This window comes from Dipodomys spectabilis, unplaced genomic scaffold (genome assembly GCF_019054845.1).
Source record: "Dipodomys spectabilis isolate Male_0828 unplaced genomic scaffold, ASM1905484v1 ptg000085l, whole genome shotgun sequence".
Lineage (NCBI taxonomy): Eukaryota > Metazoa > Chordata > Mammalia > Rodentia > Heteromyidae > Dipodomys > Dipodomys spectabilis.
Genome location: NW_024870762.1, coordinates 2,949,920 through 2,966,717, shown reverse-complemented (window position 1 = coordinate 2,966,717; position 16,798 = coordinate 2,949,920). Strand labels below are relative to the sequence as shown.

The 16,798-nt window shown below is 46.9% G+C and overlaps 1 protein-coding gene across 1 annotated transcript in view; it reads right to left on the bottom strand.

The window, feature by feature from the left end:
* Positions 1–13,223: 13,223 nt before the first annotated feature.
* Fkbp5 (FKBP prolyl isomerase 5) overlaps positions 13,224–16,798 on the bottom strand; it is a 104,421-nt gene continuing 100,846 nt past the window's right edge. Inside the window, exons 10-11 of the mRNA XM_042684000.1 lie at positions 14,193–14,432; positions 13,224–13,716 (exon numbers count right to left, since the gene is read on the bottom strand). Coding sequence (XP_042539934.1) covers positions 13,612–13,716; positions 14,193–14,432 — 345 coding nt within the window. The 3' untranslated portion in view covers positions 13,224–13,611. The remainder of the gene's footprint in view (positions 13,717–14,192; positions 14,433–16,798) is intronic.

Below are 16,798 nucleotides of genomic sequence, written 5' to 3'. Positions count from 1 at the left end.
TGGAAGCCGGGTGCCAGTGGCTTATGTCTGTAATCCTAGCTACTCAGGAGGCTGAGATCTGAAGATCACAGTTCAAAGCCAGCCCGGGCAGGAAAGTCCGTGAGATTCTTATCTCCAATAAACCACTAGAAAACTGGAAGTGGCGCTGTGGCTCAAGTGGTAGAGTGCTTGCCTTGAGCTGAAGAGTGCAGGGACAGTGCTCAGGCCCAGAGTTCAAGTCCCACGACCAACCAAAAAAGAAGAAGAGAGGACTGGGGTTTATTTTTATTTTTTCTTTTTGTATATATTTTTTATTGTAAAGATACTGTACAGAGGGGTTACAGTAACATGAGTAAGGTAATGAGTACATTTCCTATCGAGCAGTGTTATGGGGGTGTTTATTACCTGCATGCCTACCTTGCTGCACCCTCAGGTCCCAGAGGTCCCGCCCCTGACGTTAGGAATACAAGAGGGATTAGCAGGGTTAGAGTATTAAGCCCAGGGCTGGCCACCGCTTAGCTGGGGTACCACATTTCATGGGAAACCTGGAGTCAAGGGTCCACGTTTAATCACCAGAGACCTACCAGGCATTGGAGGGTGACAACAGACCTGCATGGTTGAGGGAGGCCATGTGACCATGATGGCCTAAGACTAAAATAGATGGGCTGTCCACTAAGATAGTACCTGACCGGCAGCCCAGTAAAACGTCAGACCCAGGAGCAGTGTATCTGATTAGTTCTCACAATATGGTCATTCCTTAGGATCTACGGTAGTTCACAGTCCAGAGGGTGTGTGTGTGTGTGTGTGTGTGTTTTAAGTGAATTGTTGGGCTAGAAATGTAGCTCAGTGGAAGAGTGCTTGCCTAGCATGCATGAAGCTCTGAGTTCCATTCCTCAGCACCACATACACAGAAAAAGCCAGAAGTAGCGCTGTGACTCAAGGTAGCCTTGAGCAAAAGAAGCTCAGGAATAGTGCCCAGGCCCTGAGTTCAAGACCCAGGACTGAAAAAAATAAAAACAAAACCAAGAAAACCAAACCTGAATTGTGGCCAGGATCTCTCTGAGATAAGATCTTATAAAATTTCATAAGCATATCTTCCTCCAGAAATCCTCTGACAAGCTTTGCTCAAAGGACCTACAACCATTCCTAGGCTATCTCCTGGGGTAGGAAATGTTCTCAGATTTTTGGAGATGGCTAGATAACGCAAGGACTTTCATTCCATTAGGAAAGGTGGAAGGTAGAGTTTCTGCTCCATCTTAGCAAACACAGCACTGTGGAGCAAAGCAGTCATTGCTACTGGGAGTGGTGTGCTCTGCTGGTTATAACTGGGCCAAAGGACCTATTTTGACTTAGAACAGGTGTGGCAAAACTATAGCCCTTTGACCAGATCTGGCTGGTCATCCATTTCTGTTTCTGCTTGTATTTTTTGTCATGCTGAACCTAGGGTCTTGCATATATTAGGCAAAATGCTCTACCACAGAGCCCCATTCCTAGCTCTTTTTCTCTTTAAATTTACATTGTATTATTATTTATTGAATAACTACTTATGGACTAATTATTTATTGTATCATATATACATAGTTTAAAAAAAACAAAAAACTTTTTTTGGGTCAGTGGTGGGTTGGAACTCAGGGCTTCGGTGCTGTCCCTGAGCTTTTTCCCTCAAATCTAGTGCTCTATCACTTCCACTTTCCTGGTGGCTAACTGGAGATAAGAGTCTAGGGACTGGGGCTGGGAAGGTAGCTCAGTGGTAGAGCGCTTGCCTTGCATGCATGAGGCCCTGGGTTCGATTCCTCAGCACCACATAAGCAAAAAGAAAAAAGCTGGAAGTGGCACTGTGGCTCAAGTGGTAGAGCGCTAGCCTTGAGCTGAAGAGCTGAGGGACAATGCCCAGGCCCAGAGTTCAGGCCCCACGACCGGACCCCCCAAAAAAAAAAAAGATTAGACCTTTGTCTAGGGACTTTCCTGTCCAGACTGGCTTTGAACTGAGATCCTCAGATCTCAGCTTCCTGAGTAGCTAAGATTACAGGCGTGAGCCAGTAGTATTCAGTGACTTTCAAAGGTAAAGAGAATACAGTTGAAAGCAGCCCTTCCTCTTCCCTTCCTCTATCTATCCAGCTTCCCTCTATTCATGGAAATGTTTATTGTCTAATTCAAGATACATGAACAGTATATATATATATAGTTATATATATATAGTTATATATATATATATATAGTTTTCCCACGGTCTGTCTTGGGTTTGAACCAGTACTTTCATCTGACTCTAGGTGGCGCTCTAGGCCAGATTGCTGGTGAAGACAAGGGTGCCACGTGAAAGAGGAATTGGTAGGTGCGGTGGCTTCTCAGGCTACGGGTGACGCACCCGAATCTTTCATCCTCAGATGGAAATTCACACGATACTTCCATCAGATAACTTGACCGTGGTCTCCAGCTGTGTCACCGCCCTCCAAAGCAGGTCTTTGCAGCCACTTCCTGCCCCTGCTCCCCTGCCCCCCCCTCCGGTTCTCCTCACTTGTTCTAGCTCGTGCCTCACTGGAATCGAATGGAATGTACTATTTGGGGTCTGTTCTTTCCATCCAGCACAGTGCTTTTTGTGATATTTCCTTGCTGCCTGTGTCAGATTTTTTCCTTTTGACAGCTGTGCTGAGTGGGTGGTAATCCATTCTTCTGCTGACAGATGCTGTTCTCCTTTCCTTTCCCCTCCTTTGTTCTTTCTTCCCTTCCCCTCTTCGTGTGTGTGTGTGTGTGTGTGTGTGTGTGTATTTGAGTGTGCCAGTTCTGAGTGCTATCCCTTTGGATTTTTCTCTCAAGACCAGCATTCCACAACTTGTTCCATAGCTCTACTTAGGGCATTTTGGTGGTTAATTGGAGATAACATGGACTTTTGCTGCCCAGGCTGGATTTGAACTGTGATCCTCAAGCCGGGCGCCTGTGGCTCACGCCTGGCTAATCCTAGCTACTCAGGAGGATGAGATCTGAAGATCATGGTTCAAAGCCAGCCCAGGCAGAAAAGTCCCCAGAAGTGGCGGTGTGGCTCAAGTGGTAGAGTGCTAGCCTGGAGCACAAAGAGGCTCAACAAGAGTGCCCCGAGTTCAAGCTCCACAACCGACAGCAACAACAACAACAAAGTCAAACCTCAGTGGAATTCCAAAGATTAGACCTTTGGGGGCTGGGAAGGTGGCTCAGTGGTAGAGCGCTTGCCTTGCATGCATGAGGCCCTGGGTTCGATTCCTCAGCACCACATAAGCAAAAAAAACCCGGAAGTGGTGCTGTGGCTCAAGTGGTAGAGCACTAGCCTTGAGCTGAAGAGCTGAGGGACAGTGCCCAAGCCCAGAGTTCAAAAAAAAAAGATTAGACCTTTGTTCTATGCTGCTGCTTCAATTGTCAGAGGTGGGCATTTGGTGCTTTTGGACTAATTTGGAACCCCAAATTGTTTTTTTTTTTTTTTTGGTTGTGGGGCTTGAACTCTGGGCCTGAGCTCTGTCCCTCAGATCTTCAGCTCAAGGCGAGCGCTCTACCACTTGAGCTACAGCGCCACTTCCGGTTTTCTAGTGGTTTATTGGAGATAAGAGTTTCACGGACTTTCCTGCCCGGGCTGGCTTTGAACTGCGATCCTCAGATCTCAGCCTGCTGAGTAGCTAGGATTACAGGCGTGAGCCACCGGCGCCCGGCTGGAACCCCAAATTGTGTACTGAATGCCTTTGTCTCTGTCTCCTGTCCTTGTTCCCAGTGTACAGACCCAATACTGAACATTTTGCATTCTTTACAATATGCTACATATACTTTTTGAGTTCTTCCTAAGTTGGTATCTTTCAAACATCTTGGCTTTTATGGAGCTACCATTGCAAGGAGTGGTGGGAAAAAAAAAATAAGCAAGAAAGAAAACAAAAACAAATGCCTCTGACCCAGCCTCTATAATACTAGATATTCAGGAGGCTGAGGTTCAAGGTTCACAGTTTGAAGCCAGCCTGGGCAAGAAGGTTCATGAGACACTTATCTCCACTTAACTACCAAAAAGCAGGGAGTGGAGCTGTGGCTCAAGTAGTAGAGTGCTAGCCTTAAACAAATAAAGCTAAGGGGGACAGCACCCAGGCCCTGAGTTCAAGCCCCAGTACTTGCACACACACAAAGAAAACCTCTTTCCTCCCTAAGGAATCTCAAGTGTCTTAGGGGCTGTAAATCTCCCAGAGGTCCAAATAAACTAATGTGCTGAACACTAGTGTGTCTAGATTAAGAATGTGACTGAGTAACAGTGAAATTGATGACTGTATAACATATATTTTGCAAGTCTAATGGTTTCCAATTATTTGTGTTCAATGAAATTGAATCAGAATCTCTGGAATTGTCGTCTAGCTGGCCATTAAAGTGAGTTTTGGCTTTGATTATGTGACTTTTGGCATACTACATTCAAAGAGTTAAAAAAAAAAACAGTGCTATTGCTTTATCAAAATGTGTTTCATTCCCATATACTTATATCAGGTGAACAAGTTTTCTTCCAAAAAAAGTATAGAATGATGCAGGATTTCACCAGGTGCCAGTGGCTCACGCCTGTAATCCTAGCTACTCAAGAGGCTGAGATCTGAGAATCACGGTTCAAAGCCAGCCCAGGCAGAAACGTCCGTGAGACTCATCTACAATTAACCATCAGAAAACTGGAAGTGGTGTTATGGCTCAAGTGGTAGAGTGCTTTCCTTGAGCAGAGGAGCTCAGGGACAGTGCCCAGGCCCAGAGTTCAAGACCCATGACCAACAAAAAAGAAAAAAAAAATTAAGGATTTCAATAAAACTTATCTTACAGTACACTGAAATATATTTGCAGTAAAAGCTCATTAAAGATAAAAATCAGGCCAGGTGCTGGGCGCCGGTGGCTCATGCCTGTAATCCTAGCTACTCAGGAGGCTGAGATCTGAGGACTGCAGTTCAAAGCCAGCCCGGGCAGGAAAGTCCATGAGACTCTTATCTCCAATAAACCACCAGAAAATAGGAAGTGTCGCTGTGGCTCAAGTGGTAGAGTGTTCCCCTTGAGCTGAAGAGCTGAAGGACAGCGCTCAGTCCCAGATGTTCAAGCCTCATGACCCACAAAAAAAAAAAAAAAAAAAAATCAGGCAGGTGCCAGTGGCTCATACCTGTAATTCTACCTACTTGACTACTTGAGTGGATGAGATCTTGAAGATCATGGTTTGAGTCAGAAAAGCTTGTGAGAGCCATTCTCAACCAATAGCTGGGCATGGTGGCATACTCCTGTTTTTCAGCTATGATAGAAAGTCAAATTTAGGGCCGGGCGCTGGTGGCTCACGCCTGTAATCCTAGCTACTCAGGAGGCTGAGATCTGAGGATCGCGGTTCAAAGCCAGCCCGGGCAGGAGAGACCGTGAGATTCCTATCTCCAATAAACCACCAGAAAACCAGAAGTGGCGCTGTAGCTCAAGTGGTAGAGCACTCTCCTTGAGCTGAACAGCTGAGGGACAGCGCCCAGGCCCAGAGTTCAAGCCCCACGACCGACAAAAAAAAAAAAAAGAAAGTCAAATTTAGGGCTGGGAAGGTGGCTCAGTGGTAGAGCACTTGCCTTGCATGCTGGAGGCCCTGGGTTCCATTCCTCAGCACCACATAAGCAAAAAGCCGGAAGTGGCGCTGTGGCTCTAGTGGTAGAGCGCTAGCCTTGAGCTGAAGAGCTGAGGGACAGCGCCCAGGCCCAGAGTTCAGGCCCCACGACCGGACCCAAAAAAAAAAAAAGTCAAATTTAGACCTGTCACAGTCCAGGTAGGATGTAAAGCCTTATCTCAAAATAACAGCCAAGAGGGATAATGGGAGAAAAACAAATGAATGAGTAATAATGTTCAACAAGAAATGTACTCATTACCTTACTCATGTAACTGTAACCCCTCTGAACAGCACTTTTACAATAAAATAAAATAACAGCCAAAAAGGCTAGAGGGATACTTCGGCCGTAGTGTGCTTGTTAAGTAAGCATAAGATCCTGACATCAAACCCTGGGATTGCCAAAAATATAAATAAAAATAATAAATGATACTATGTGTTAATCTGATTAATCATAGAATAATAATACTCAGAATGATAGCTAAGGAATTTCTTGGAGGATCATGATCCCAGCCAATTAAATTTCTATGAAAAGGCACATTTCTATGGTAGAGATGTGCAAGACTTTCTAGAATTTTTTTATGCTACTATAAACTTCTGCAGGGAGAAAATGAAATAGAAATTTCATGTTCAAGGAGAAAATAGAGTTGTGTTAAATTTATTTAAAAAGGGTGCTTTTACTTTTTTAATGCAGTATATATAAATGGATAATGATAGACTAGAGCTGTATCTTGGTGGTAGCGCTCATACTTAACATGCCCTGTGTACGGCCTTGGAAGGGTGGCTCAGTGGTAGAGTGCTTGCCTAAATGCATGAAGCCCCAGGTTCCATTCCTCAGCACCACATACACAGAAAAAGCTGCAAGTGGCACTGTAGCTCAAGTGCACACCCGCACACGCACAGGATATTGACCTGGAGACCCAGCAAGAGTCCCCTCCTATTGCCTGCCAGAATTCTCAGACCAGATAACTAGGACAGGAGACTGAAGGAGGAAGAAGAGAAAGGGCTCAGGATTTCTTCAGGATTGAGTCCTGCCTAGTCTGTTCTTAGCCACAGGGCAGGGCCTCCTGGCAGGTGGGGGGGTGAAGCCCCTTCAGGCCACCATCATGGACTGAGGAAAGAGGACTGGTAAAGGAGTTGGACTCCTCTTTTGAAGTCCAACTCGGAGGGGGCGCAGGATACAATTTGCAGCCCAGAGAGAGCCAACCATCTCCTGACTTCCTAGCCCACCTCCCCTTCTTTATCTGACTCCAAGCCCAAGAGGCCAGCCCTCCTTGCATTCCTCTACCCCAGTACTCCTCCCTCCACCCTCCAGCCCTGCTCTCTAGCCTTGGGACATCTCCCCCGTCCTCACCTTTCCTCCTAGATCTGGTGTTCTACAATCTTATCTCAGAGCCTAGAGATTTCAACACCTAGAAAAGTCCCTTCATGAGTCCCCTGAGGGGACCCAGAGCCCAGCCACAGTTAGGTGGGCCCAGGTGCTGGTAGTATTAAAAGAGAAAAATACTGATTGCCTGCCCAATTAGATTGTACCATCAGTCATAAATAATGCCAGCACCAGTGGCTCACACCTATAATTTCAGCTACTCAGGAGACAGAGTTCTGAGGATTGTGGTTTGAACTTAACCAGGGCAGGAAAATCCAACGCATCTCCAATTAATCAGCAAAAAGCCAGAAGGAGATCTGTGGTTTAAGCAGTAGAGCACTAGTCTTGAGCAAAAAAAGTGAAGGGAGAGAGCCCAGGCCCAGAGTTCAAGCCTCAGTACAATTATAGACATAGATGCACAGAGTTCTAATATACATAAAACAAAACTGGCAGAACTGAAGGTTGAAATAGACAGCTTAGAGGTCTTTAGCTCTGATTTCTTTCCTGGGGAGCAGAAATGTTTCTTTTTCCCATTTCTTTTTACTTTTGCTTTGTTCTATTAAAATCCTTGCTAAAACCTGGAAGGGGGAAAGAAATATAAAGTTTTCATTAATAAGTAGAATAATTGCCAGGTGTTGGTAGCTCACGCCTGTATTCCTAGCTACTCAGGAGGCTGAGATCTGAGGATCGAGGTTCAAAGCTAGCCCGGGCAGGAAAGTCTGTGGGACTCTTTTTTTTTTGGGGGGGGGTCCGGTCGTGGGGCCTGAACTCTGGGCCTGGGCGGTCCCTCAGCTCTTCAGCTCAAGGCTAGCACCCTACCACTTGAGTCACAGCACCACTTCCGGCTTTTTTCTTTTTGTTTATGTGGTGCTGAGGAATCGAACTCAGGGCTTCATGCATGCAAGGCAAACACTCTACCACTGAGCCACCTTCCCAGCCCTGAGATTCTTATCGCCAATAAACCACTTGAAAACTGGAAGTAGTGCTGTGGCTCAAGTGGTAGAGCGCTGGTCTTGAGCTGAAGAGCACAGGGACAGCGCCCAAGCCCAGAGTTCAAGCCCCATGACCGACCAAAAAAAAAAAAAAAAAGTAGAACAATTAGTTAAAAGATTGACAAAGAGCCAAGCACTGGTGGCTCACACCTGTCATCCTAGCTACTCAGGAGGCTGAGATCTGAGGATCGTGGTTCGAAGCCAGCCTGGGCAGGAAAATCTGTGACTCTTATCTCCAATAAACCACTAGAAAACCGCAAGTGGCACTGTGGCTCAGGTGGTAGAGTGCTCACCTTGAGCTGAACAGCACAGGGACAGCGCCCAAGCCCAGAGTTCAAGCCCCATAACCGACAAAAAAAAAAAAAAAGATTGGAAAATTGGCAAAGAGCTACACGCCTTAAGCAGCACTCTGACTCTATTAAACCTCATAGAAGTTTATCAACCACTCCACCCAACAGCAGTGCATAGGCATCTTCTCATGACCACACAGATGATTCTCCAGGGCAGACCATATTTTGGTAATAAAAGTCTCAATAAATTTAAAAGGGTTGAAATCAGAAAGTATGTTTCCCAACCACAATGGAATGAAATCAGAAATAAATAACCGAAGGAAATTTGGAAAATACATAAATATGCAAAAATGAAACATACTCCTAAATCACTTCACTCATGGGCCAAAGAAGAAATCACAGAGGAACTTAAAAAAAAATATTTTGAGAAGAATGGACAGGGCACCGGGGGCTCATGCTTGTAATCTAGGTACTCAGGAGGCTGAGCTCTGAGGATTGTAGTTCAAAGCCAGCCTGGGCAGGAAAGTCCATGAGACTTTATTTTTCCTTTTCCAAGTTGTGGGGCTTGAACTCTGGGCCTGGGCACTGTCCCTCAGCTCTTCAGCTCAAGGCAAGCGCTCTACCACTTGAGCCACAGCACCACTTCTGGTTTTCTGGTGGTTAATCGGAGATGAGTCTCACAGACTTTCCTGCCTAGGCTGGCTTTGAACCAAGATCCTTAGATCTCAGCCTCCTGAGTATCTAGGATTACAGGCATGAGCTACCAGCACCTAGCACCCGGCCCAAGAGACTTATCTCCAATTAACCCCCAATTATCTCCAATTAAGCCCCATGACTGACAAAAAAGAGAATGAAAGCAAAATCCCAACAAATAGTATATGGGGCACTGCAATAATGATAGGGAAATTGGATCTGAGAATGCTTGTATTAAACAAGATCTTAGTGCTGGTGGCTCCTGCCGGTAATTCTAGATACTCAGGAGGCTGAGACCTGGAGGATTAAGGATCAAAGACAGCCTGTGTCTATGAGACTCCCATCTTCAACTAACCAGCACATTGCTAGACTAGAAGCATGACTTAAGTGGTAGAGTGCCAGTCATGACCAAGAACGCTTAATGAAAGTTCAAGTTAAGAATTCAATACCAAGCCGGGCACCAGTGGGTGCTGATGGCTCACACCTCTAATCCTAGCTACTCAGAAAGCTGAGATCTGAGGATTGCAGTTCGAAGCCAGTCCAGGTAGGAAAGTCCACGAGACTCTTATCACCAAAGAAACTAACATTTGCAGATGTATTATTCCATTTATCTCTTGCTGCATGACAAATCATTGAAGCTTGGAGGCCCCAGACAGCATCAGTCATTTATTAGCTAGCACCCAGTTCACTTCTTGATGTTTCTCAACAACTGTGTGCAGTCTCCATCTGCCTCAGCTGGAAGCTGGCAGGCCCTCAGCTGACAGAGACACTGCGTAATTGCTGGCTTGATGCAGTTTACTGGGAGGGATGATTCACTGCATCACGGAAGGCCTAAATCCCTTAATATGCCTCCCAAGAGGGTATCTGGTTTGAAAAAAAAAAAATGAGACAAAAACCAAGAAGAACAAGACACGCAGAGAAGTGGGAACGATTTTGTGTCAAAAAAAAAAAACAACTTTTCCAGGCTGGGAAGGTGGCTCAGTGGTAGAGTGCTTGCCTCGCATGCATGAGGCCCTGGGTTCAATTCCTCAGCACCACGTAAGCAGAAAAAGCCAGAAGTGGCGCTGTGGCTCCAGTGGTAGAGCGCTAGCCTTGAGCTGAAGAGCTGAGGGACAGCACCTAGGCCCTGAGTTCAGACCCCATGACTGACCAAAAAAAAAAAAAAAAAATCTTTCCTAGCTGGGCATCGCCTGTAATCCTAGCTACTCACAAGGCAGAGATATGAGGATTATGGTTCAACGCCAGCATGGGCAGGAAAGTCTGTGAAACTCATCTCCAATAAACCACCAGGAAACCAGAAGTGGTGCTGTGGCTCAAGTGGTAGAGCGCTAACCTTGAGCTGAAGAGCTGAGGGACAGCGCCCAGGCCCAGAGTTCAAGCCCCACAACCAAAGCAACCAAACAATCAAAAACCCAAAACAAAAAAAAGAAAAAAACAACAACAACAAAGCTTTTCCTGCCAGGTGCCAGTGGCTCATGCCTGTCAGCTTAGGAGGCTGAGATCTGAGGATCATGGTTTGAAGCCAGCCCAGGCAGGAGTCTGTGAGACTCATCTCCAATAAACTACTCAAAACCTGTGGCTCAAGTGGTAAAGCCACTAGCCCTGAGTACAAAGATGCTCAGGGACAACCTCCCAAGCTCTGAGTCCAAGGCCCAAGGGGAGAAAAAAGCTTTTTGTTTTTACGTGCTGGGACTGGGGTTTACTCTCACTTGGCTTTTCCTCGCAAGGTTGATACTCTACCACTTGTGCCACAGCTCCACTTCTGGCAGCTTCACCTTTTGGTAGTTAATTGGAGACGAATCTTTCCTGCCCAAGGTGGCTTCAAACTGTACTCCTCAGATCTCACCCTGGTGAGTAGCCAGGATTACAGGCGTGAGCCGCCGGCATCTGAGCCATCCTGCAGTTGGATTACCCAGTCAAGTTGCTGGTGGCTCACTTGGAAAGAACACAGAGAAACTAAGTCAGGCTGCAAGGATAGCTAGAAAACTGTGGTCTGCCTCCCCAGGTCAAAGAAAGCGCCAGGATCAGAGGGCCACTGCACAAGGAGGCTACCTTGGAAAGAGGATGTTGTTTATTCAGTATCGACTATGCAGCACATGAACAAGGTCCTGGCTCCCTCGGTGGGGATGACGGGATCAGTTTATCATGTTCAGGCCGCTGTCTGAGTTGGTCTTTAACATAGCTTTCCAACCCAAATAGCTTCCCCTGAAGACTAGTTAGTTGAGCAGAAGAAATAAGAACCAGGAGATAATCGCTTTTTAAAAAAATTTATTTAAGGAACACAAAAAGTGCATTTGATTTTTTTTTTAAAAAAACCCCTTTAAAATTCAGCATCTGCCAACTCTCTCCGGCCTGCAGTCGATGAAGCGGCTCGAAGACGTCTTCTGATTTCTACAAGCACTGAGAGGACCGACTCCCAAACAAGAACATGTGACGAGTCTTTTCTTGAGTGGTCAGACACTTTGTTATCATCTGTCTGGAGCCACTAGCACACCTGGCTGGGTGAGTAGCCCGGGGGATGCATGGGGAGATGGCTGGGTCATTTGAGTCTTGGAACAGTTTTCTTGCCCCTGACCTGGAACGCTAGCTGGCTCGAGAGGCTCAGCTCTCACTCACTGCTTTATGAAGACCACGCGCCAGCCGACAGAGCTGCAGGCACTGGACAGGGAAGCCAACATCACAACCAGCTCTGGCTCTTCCTATTTCTTAGGTGACACTGGGGTTTGGGATGGACAAAACTGCACAAAAAACGACTAAAAAGAAATAAGTAATGGGGCTTTAGTTAAAAAGAAAAACTTCACAATTTCATTCCATTTGCTCCAAGAGCGGCAAACTGACATGGAGGGAGAGGACTTTTAGATCCAAGGGCCTCAGGTAACAATGAGGGGATTTGGTTCAAACGGCCATGCAGACGGGAATTCACTGGAACCAGGACTGCCTGTGTTCTTCAGGACTGATGAGGGCGAGCGAACTCTAGGCTTTGGCTGTGTGTGGAGAAAACACCACGCTTGATTTCACTGCCCAGAAGGAGTGAAGTCAACTCCACGCACACACTTAGGACTTATCCCAATTCGGGCAGGAGGAACCTGAGTGGGAGCTGCCTTCCATTCATCCGGCTCAACAGCACCAAGGGGCCACCAGTGCTGGAGGAGGAAGCATCAACCATCAAGCCTGCCGGCGAAGCTGTCAATGCCAGGGTGACTCTTTACACGTCAATACCACAGAGTTTGGTTTTTAAAAGCTACTAAATAGTAAAAAAGTGGGGGGGGAGACCCCAAAACAAACAACCCCTCCCCCTGCAAGATCAAGGAGTGTAAAGTTCCATAAACCAATGTACATAAATAAGCCACTGAGAAAAGAAAATAAGCCAAAGAAAAAGCTGCATCCATCCTATATGGATATGGAAGTAAGTGCACTCCAGGTCTGAGAAACTTTGAGAACATTCTTAACTTTTTTTTTTGGTTGGTCGTGGGGCTTGAACTCTGGGCCTGGGCACTGTCCCTGAGCTCTTCGGCTCAAGGCGAGCACTCTACCACTTGAACCATAGTGCTACTTCCAGTTTTCTGGTAGTTAATCGGAGATAAGTCTCATGGAGTTTCCTGCCCAGGTTGGCTTTGAACCCCAATCCTCATATCTCAGCCTCCTGACTAGCTAGGATTACAGGCGTGAGGCACCAGCACCTGGCCATTCTTAATTCTTCTTGGGTCCAGTCGTGGGGTCTGAACTCTGGGCCTGGGTGCTGTCCCTCAGCTCTTCAGCTCAAGACTAGCACTCTACCACTTGAGCCACAGCGCCACTTCCGGCTTTTTTCTTATGTGGTGCTGAGGAATGGAACCCAGGGCCTCGAGCATGCAAGGCAAGTGCTCTACCACTGAGCCACCTTCCCAGCCCCCATTCTTAACTCTTAACAGCAGGCTTAGAATGGAAAGAAGGCCAAGGGTATCAATGACAGCCAAAGTGCTGCGTACTATTGTTATTTCCGAAAAGCAATGGGGAGGAGGAAGTGTAATTCTAGTTACTCTCCATGTTTCAGCACCTCAAAACTCCATCTACGGGAAAGCCAACCCCTTCACACTGTTGAAGTGTTTTAGGAAGGACAGAGTGATGCCAGGGAATGGTTGCGTGTGACAGAAAGTCACCCTCCCAAACTGGCTGGCTGGGAAGCAGCAAAGTCAGCAGACAGGCAGCCTCAGGGGTTCTAGGAACTTCCAGCTTTCCAGGGCTTCCCAACCTCCATCTATTCCGGGTCCTGCCCGGACCCTCACAGCATCCCCACCCCACCTTGTAGGAAAGGAGAGATTCACTAAGGGTTTTTGTTTATTATTATTCTTTGTAGGTTTCTGCAGTGCTATTAAAGTTTGAATGTAAAATCTAACAGCCCCAGATTGCTAGACTCATCCCAGAGGATACTGCTTGGCTAGTGAAATGAGCCGATGCACACTGTTGGCTCACACTCTTTGCACCAACAGCTCTTTCTGTTCTGTTCCACGTGGAGTGGTCCCTTGCCACCCTCTCCATGAACCCACTGGGCAGCAGCAGGGTGGTGGTTTTGGGGAAGCTACTGGTTTTGCCATTTGCTTCCAGAATCACATAGACTATAACAAACTTTACACTAAGACTGTTCAGTCCTGAGGGGTGACAGCCCAGCGAGGAGGGCGAGCGCCAGGACTCTCCTCCCTCCGGGCCGTGGTGTCATACATGGCCTTCGGCTTTCTCTTCATCCATCACTTGGCTTTCTGTTCGTTTCTCATTGGGAACCCCCGCCAAAGTCTTGCTTACTGCTTTACTGGCCTCTTCCTGTGCAAGAAAGAAGACATCAAGAGGGTTACGGGAAATAACTAAAACAAACTCCTAGCTTCTCTAGACAGCTTTATTGGGGCCAATGCATGGTGAGTGGATTACGATGGCTGCCCGCAGGCTGCACAGGTGGGCAGATCAGGGCAGTTACAGGGGGAGCTTTCCTTTTCTTGTCTTAAAATGATGAGGCAGTTGCTGAGTAAGTTTTGTGCCCGTGGGGGTGGCAGTGGAGGGCACAGGGGAGGCTGGCTCCAGACAGACCTTCCAGATTTTGCTCAAAGCCTGGATCCAAGCCTGTGGCCTGCCTCTCCAGATACAAGCCAGCCTGAGATCAGAGTGGAAACCATTTTCCTATTTCTGTGTCTCCTAGACGGTCCACCTGAACCCATCTACTCCACTCAATCTGCTGAGAACCAAAGCCAAAGGGGCCAACTTAGCTGTCCACCTGTGTGATGCCAGGTGGGTTGTGCACACACCTTTGCATCCTGCTCCGCAAACTTCTTAAACATGTTGGCGTATATCCTGCGGTCCCGCTCATTGTGCTCCTTTGCCTTCTTCTGGCACATGGAGATCTGCAGTCTCGCGGCCTTGTTCTGAGGATTTACTTCCAGCACTTTCTCAAAGTCACCCTTGGCTGATTCAAATTCGTTCATGAGCAGCTGGGCTTCACCCCTTCTGTATAAGCCTTTCTCATTGGCACTGTCTAGTCCGAGGGCCTGGGGACAGAGTATTTATATTTAGAAAGGATGAATGGAACTTTTCTTAGGACTTGGGTAAGAAACTTGGGAAGTAATGGTTCCAAAGCACACTGAAATGAGGTTCAAGGCAATTATTATACACTACTGATCAAGATACAGTACTCAAATTAGCTTCTGAGCTGGGTATTGGTGGTTCACACCTATAATCCTAGCTACTTGAGTGGCTGAGATCAGGATTTCACTTTGAGGACAGACTGGGTATAGATTCAAGACTTCCTTCTCAAGGAACTAGCTACACAGAAGGCTGAGAATGGAAGGATCATGGATCCAGGCCATCCTAGGAAGAAAACACCTAAGTATCCATTTCAGTGGAAGAAGCTGGGCATGGTGGCAAATTCCTGTCATCTCTCATATGGTAGGAAATGGAAAATAGGAAGATCAAGGTCCAAGCATGCATTTAGTAGGAAGTGAGACACTATCTTAAAAATAAGCGCTAGAATAAAAGGCCAGAGTCACAGCTCTGAGGAAGAAGGCCTGCTGAGTTCATACCCTAGTACTGAAATGGGGGTGGAGGGGAGAGGGGAGTATGTTCCTGTATTCAGTATGCTTTCTAGAATGGTCTTTGACGATTTAGATATGAAGTGTTACCCTATAGCCTGTTACACCGAAGGCCTGGTCCCAGTGGGTGGTGCATGATAGAGTGGAGCCCCCAACTTCATTAATGAGTCGACCCACTGATGAGTTCCCACTGAGCTCATCTTTGGAAGGGAGGCCTGGCTGGAGGAGGTGGGTGACTGGAGATGTGCCTTCGAATGGATTATCTTGTCCTTGGATCCTCCCTTTCCACCCCTGCTTCCTGGCCACTATAAGGTGAGTGACTTTCCTCTGCTGTGGCCTCCTATGAAAGCACACAGCAACGGAGCCACCTGACCAGACTGAAACCTTGAGTACTGAGAGCCAAGAATACCTCTCTCCACCCATCATCATAAGCAACCTCATGTAACTACTCAAAGCCTGGAGATAATTACATCAATGTAGGGGCTGGGAAGGTGGCTCAGTGGTAGAGTGCTTGCCTTGCATGCCTGAGGCCCTGGGTTTGATTCCTCAGCACCACATAAGCAAAAAGAAAAAAGCTGGAAGTGGCGCTGTAGTTCAAGTGGTAGAGTGCTAGCCTTGAGCTGAGGAGCTGAGGGACAGTGCCCAGACCCAGAGTTCAGGCCCCATGACCGGACCCAAAAAAAAAAAAAAAAAAAAAAAAATCACTGTAAAAATGGAGAGGGCTGCTAATGTTCTCTGGGCCTAAGTTATCCGTGTGTATTCAGTATGGTTATAATAAAAAGTCCCTGTATATGATCTTTTTTTTTTTTTTTGGTCGGCCATGGGGCTTGAACTGTGGGCCTAGACGCTGTCCCTCAAGCTCTTCAGGTCAAGGCTAGCACTCTACCACTTGAGCCACAGCACCACTTCCAGCTTTTTCTGTTTACGTGGTGCTGAGGAATTGAAGAGAGGGCCTCATGCATGTGAGGCAAGAACTCTACCACTGGGCCACCTTCCCAGCCCCTGTATATGATCTTTATATAACACCACATTCAAAGCCAGCCTGGGCAGAAGAGTCCATGAGACTCTTATCAGTGAACTACCCACAAAAAGCTAGAATTCTAGCTGTGGCTCAAAGAGGTTAGCTTTGAGCAAAAAGAGCTCAGGGATAGTACCCAGGTATCAAGTCCAAGCCGTAGGACTGGCAAAAAGATAAACAAGAGGAATTTTGTCCATTCTGATAGCAAACTTTACCCAAACTTGTATTCATGGTATATTTTATCAATAATCCAGGCATCAAACCGGGCATCGGTGGCTCACGCCTGTAATCCTAGCTACTCAGGAGGCTGAGATCTGAGGATAGCGGTTCAAAGCCAGCCCGGGCAAGAACATCTGTGAGACTCTTATCTCCAGTAAACCACTAGAAAACTGGAAGAGGCGCTGTAGCTCAAATGGTAGAGCACTAGCCTTGGGCTGAAGAGCTAAGGGACAACGCTCAGGCCCAGAGTTCAAGCTCCAGCACTGGCCAAAAAAATAAAAAATCCAGACATCAGAAAAATCTGGTGGTAAACCAAACTGTTCTTAACTTCCCAACTTGTCTTGAGAAACACATAACCTCACCCATACAAAGAAGCAGAGCCAGGGCTTGGAAGGTGGCTCAGTGGTAGAGCGCTTGCCTTGCATGCATGAGGCCCTGGGTTTGATTCCTCAGCACCACATAAGCAAAAAGAAAAAAGCTAGAAGTGGTGCTGTGGCGCAAGTGGTAGAGCGCTAGCCCAGGCCCAGAGTTCAGGCCCCACGACCAGACTCCCCCCCCAAAACAAACAAACAAAAAATAAAGAAGCAGA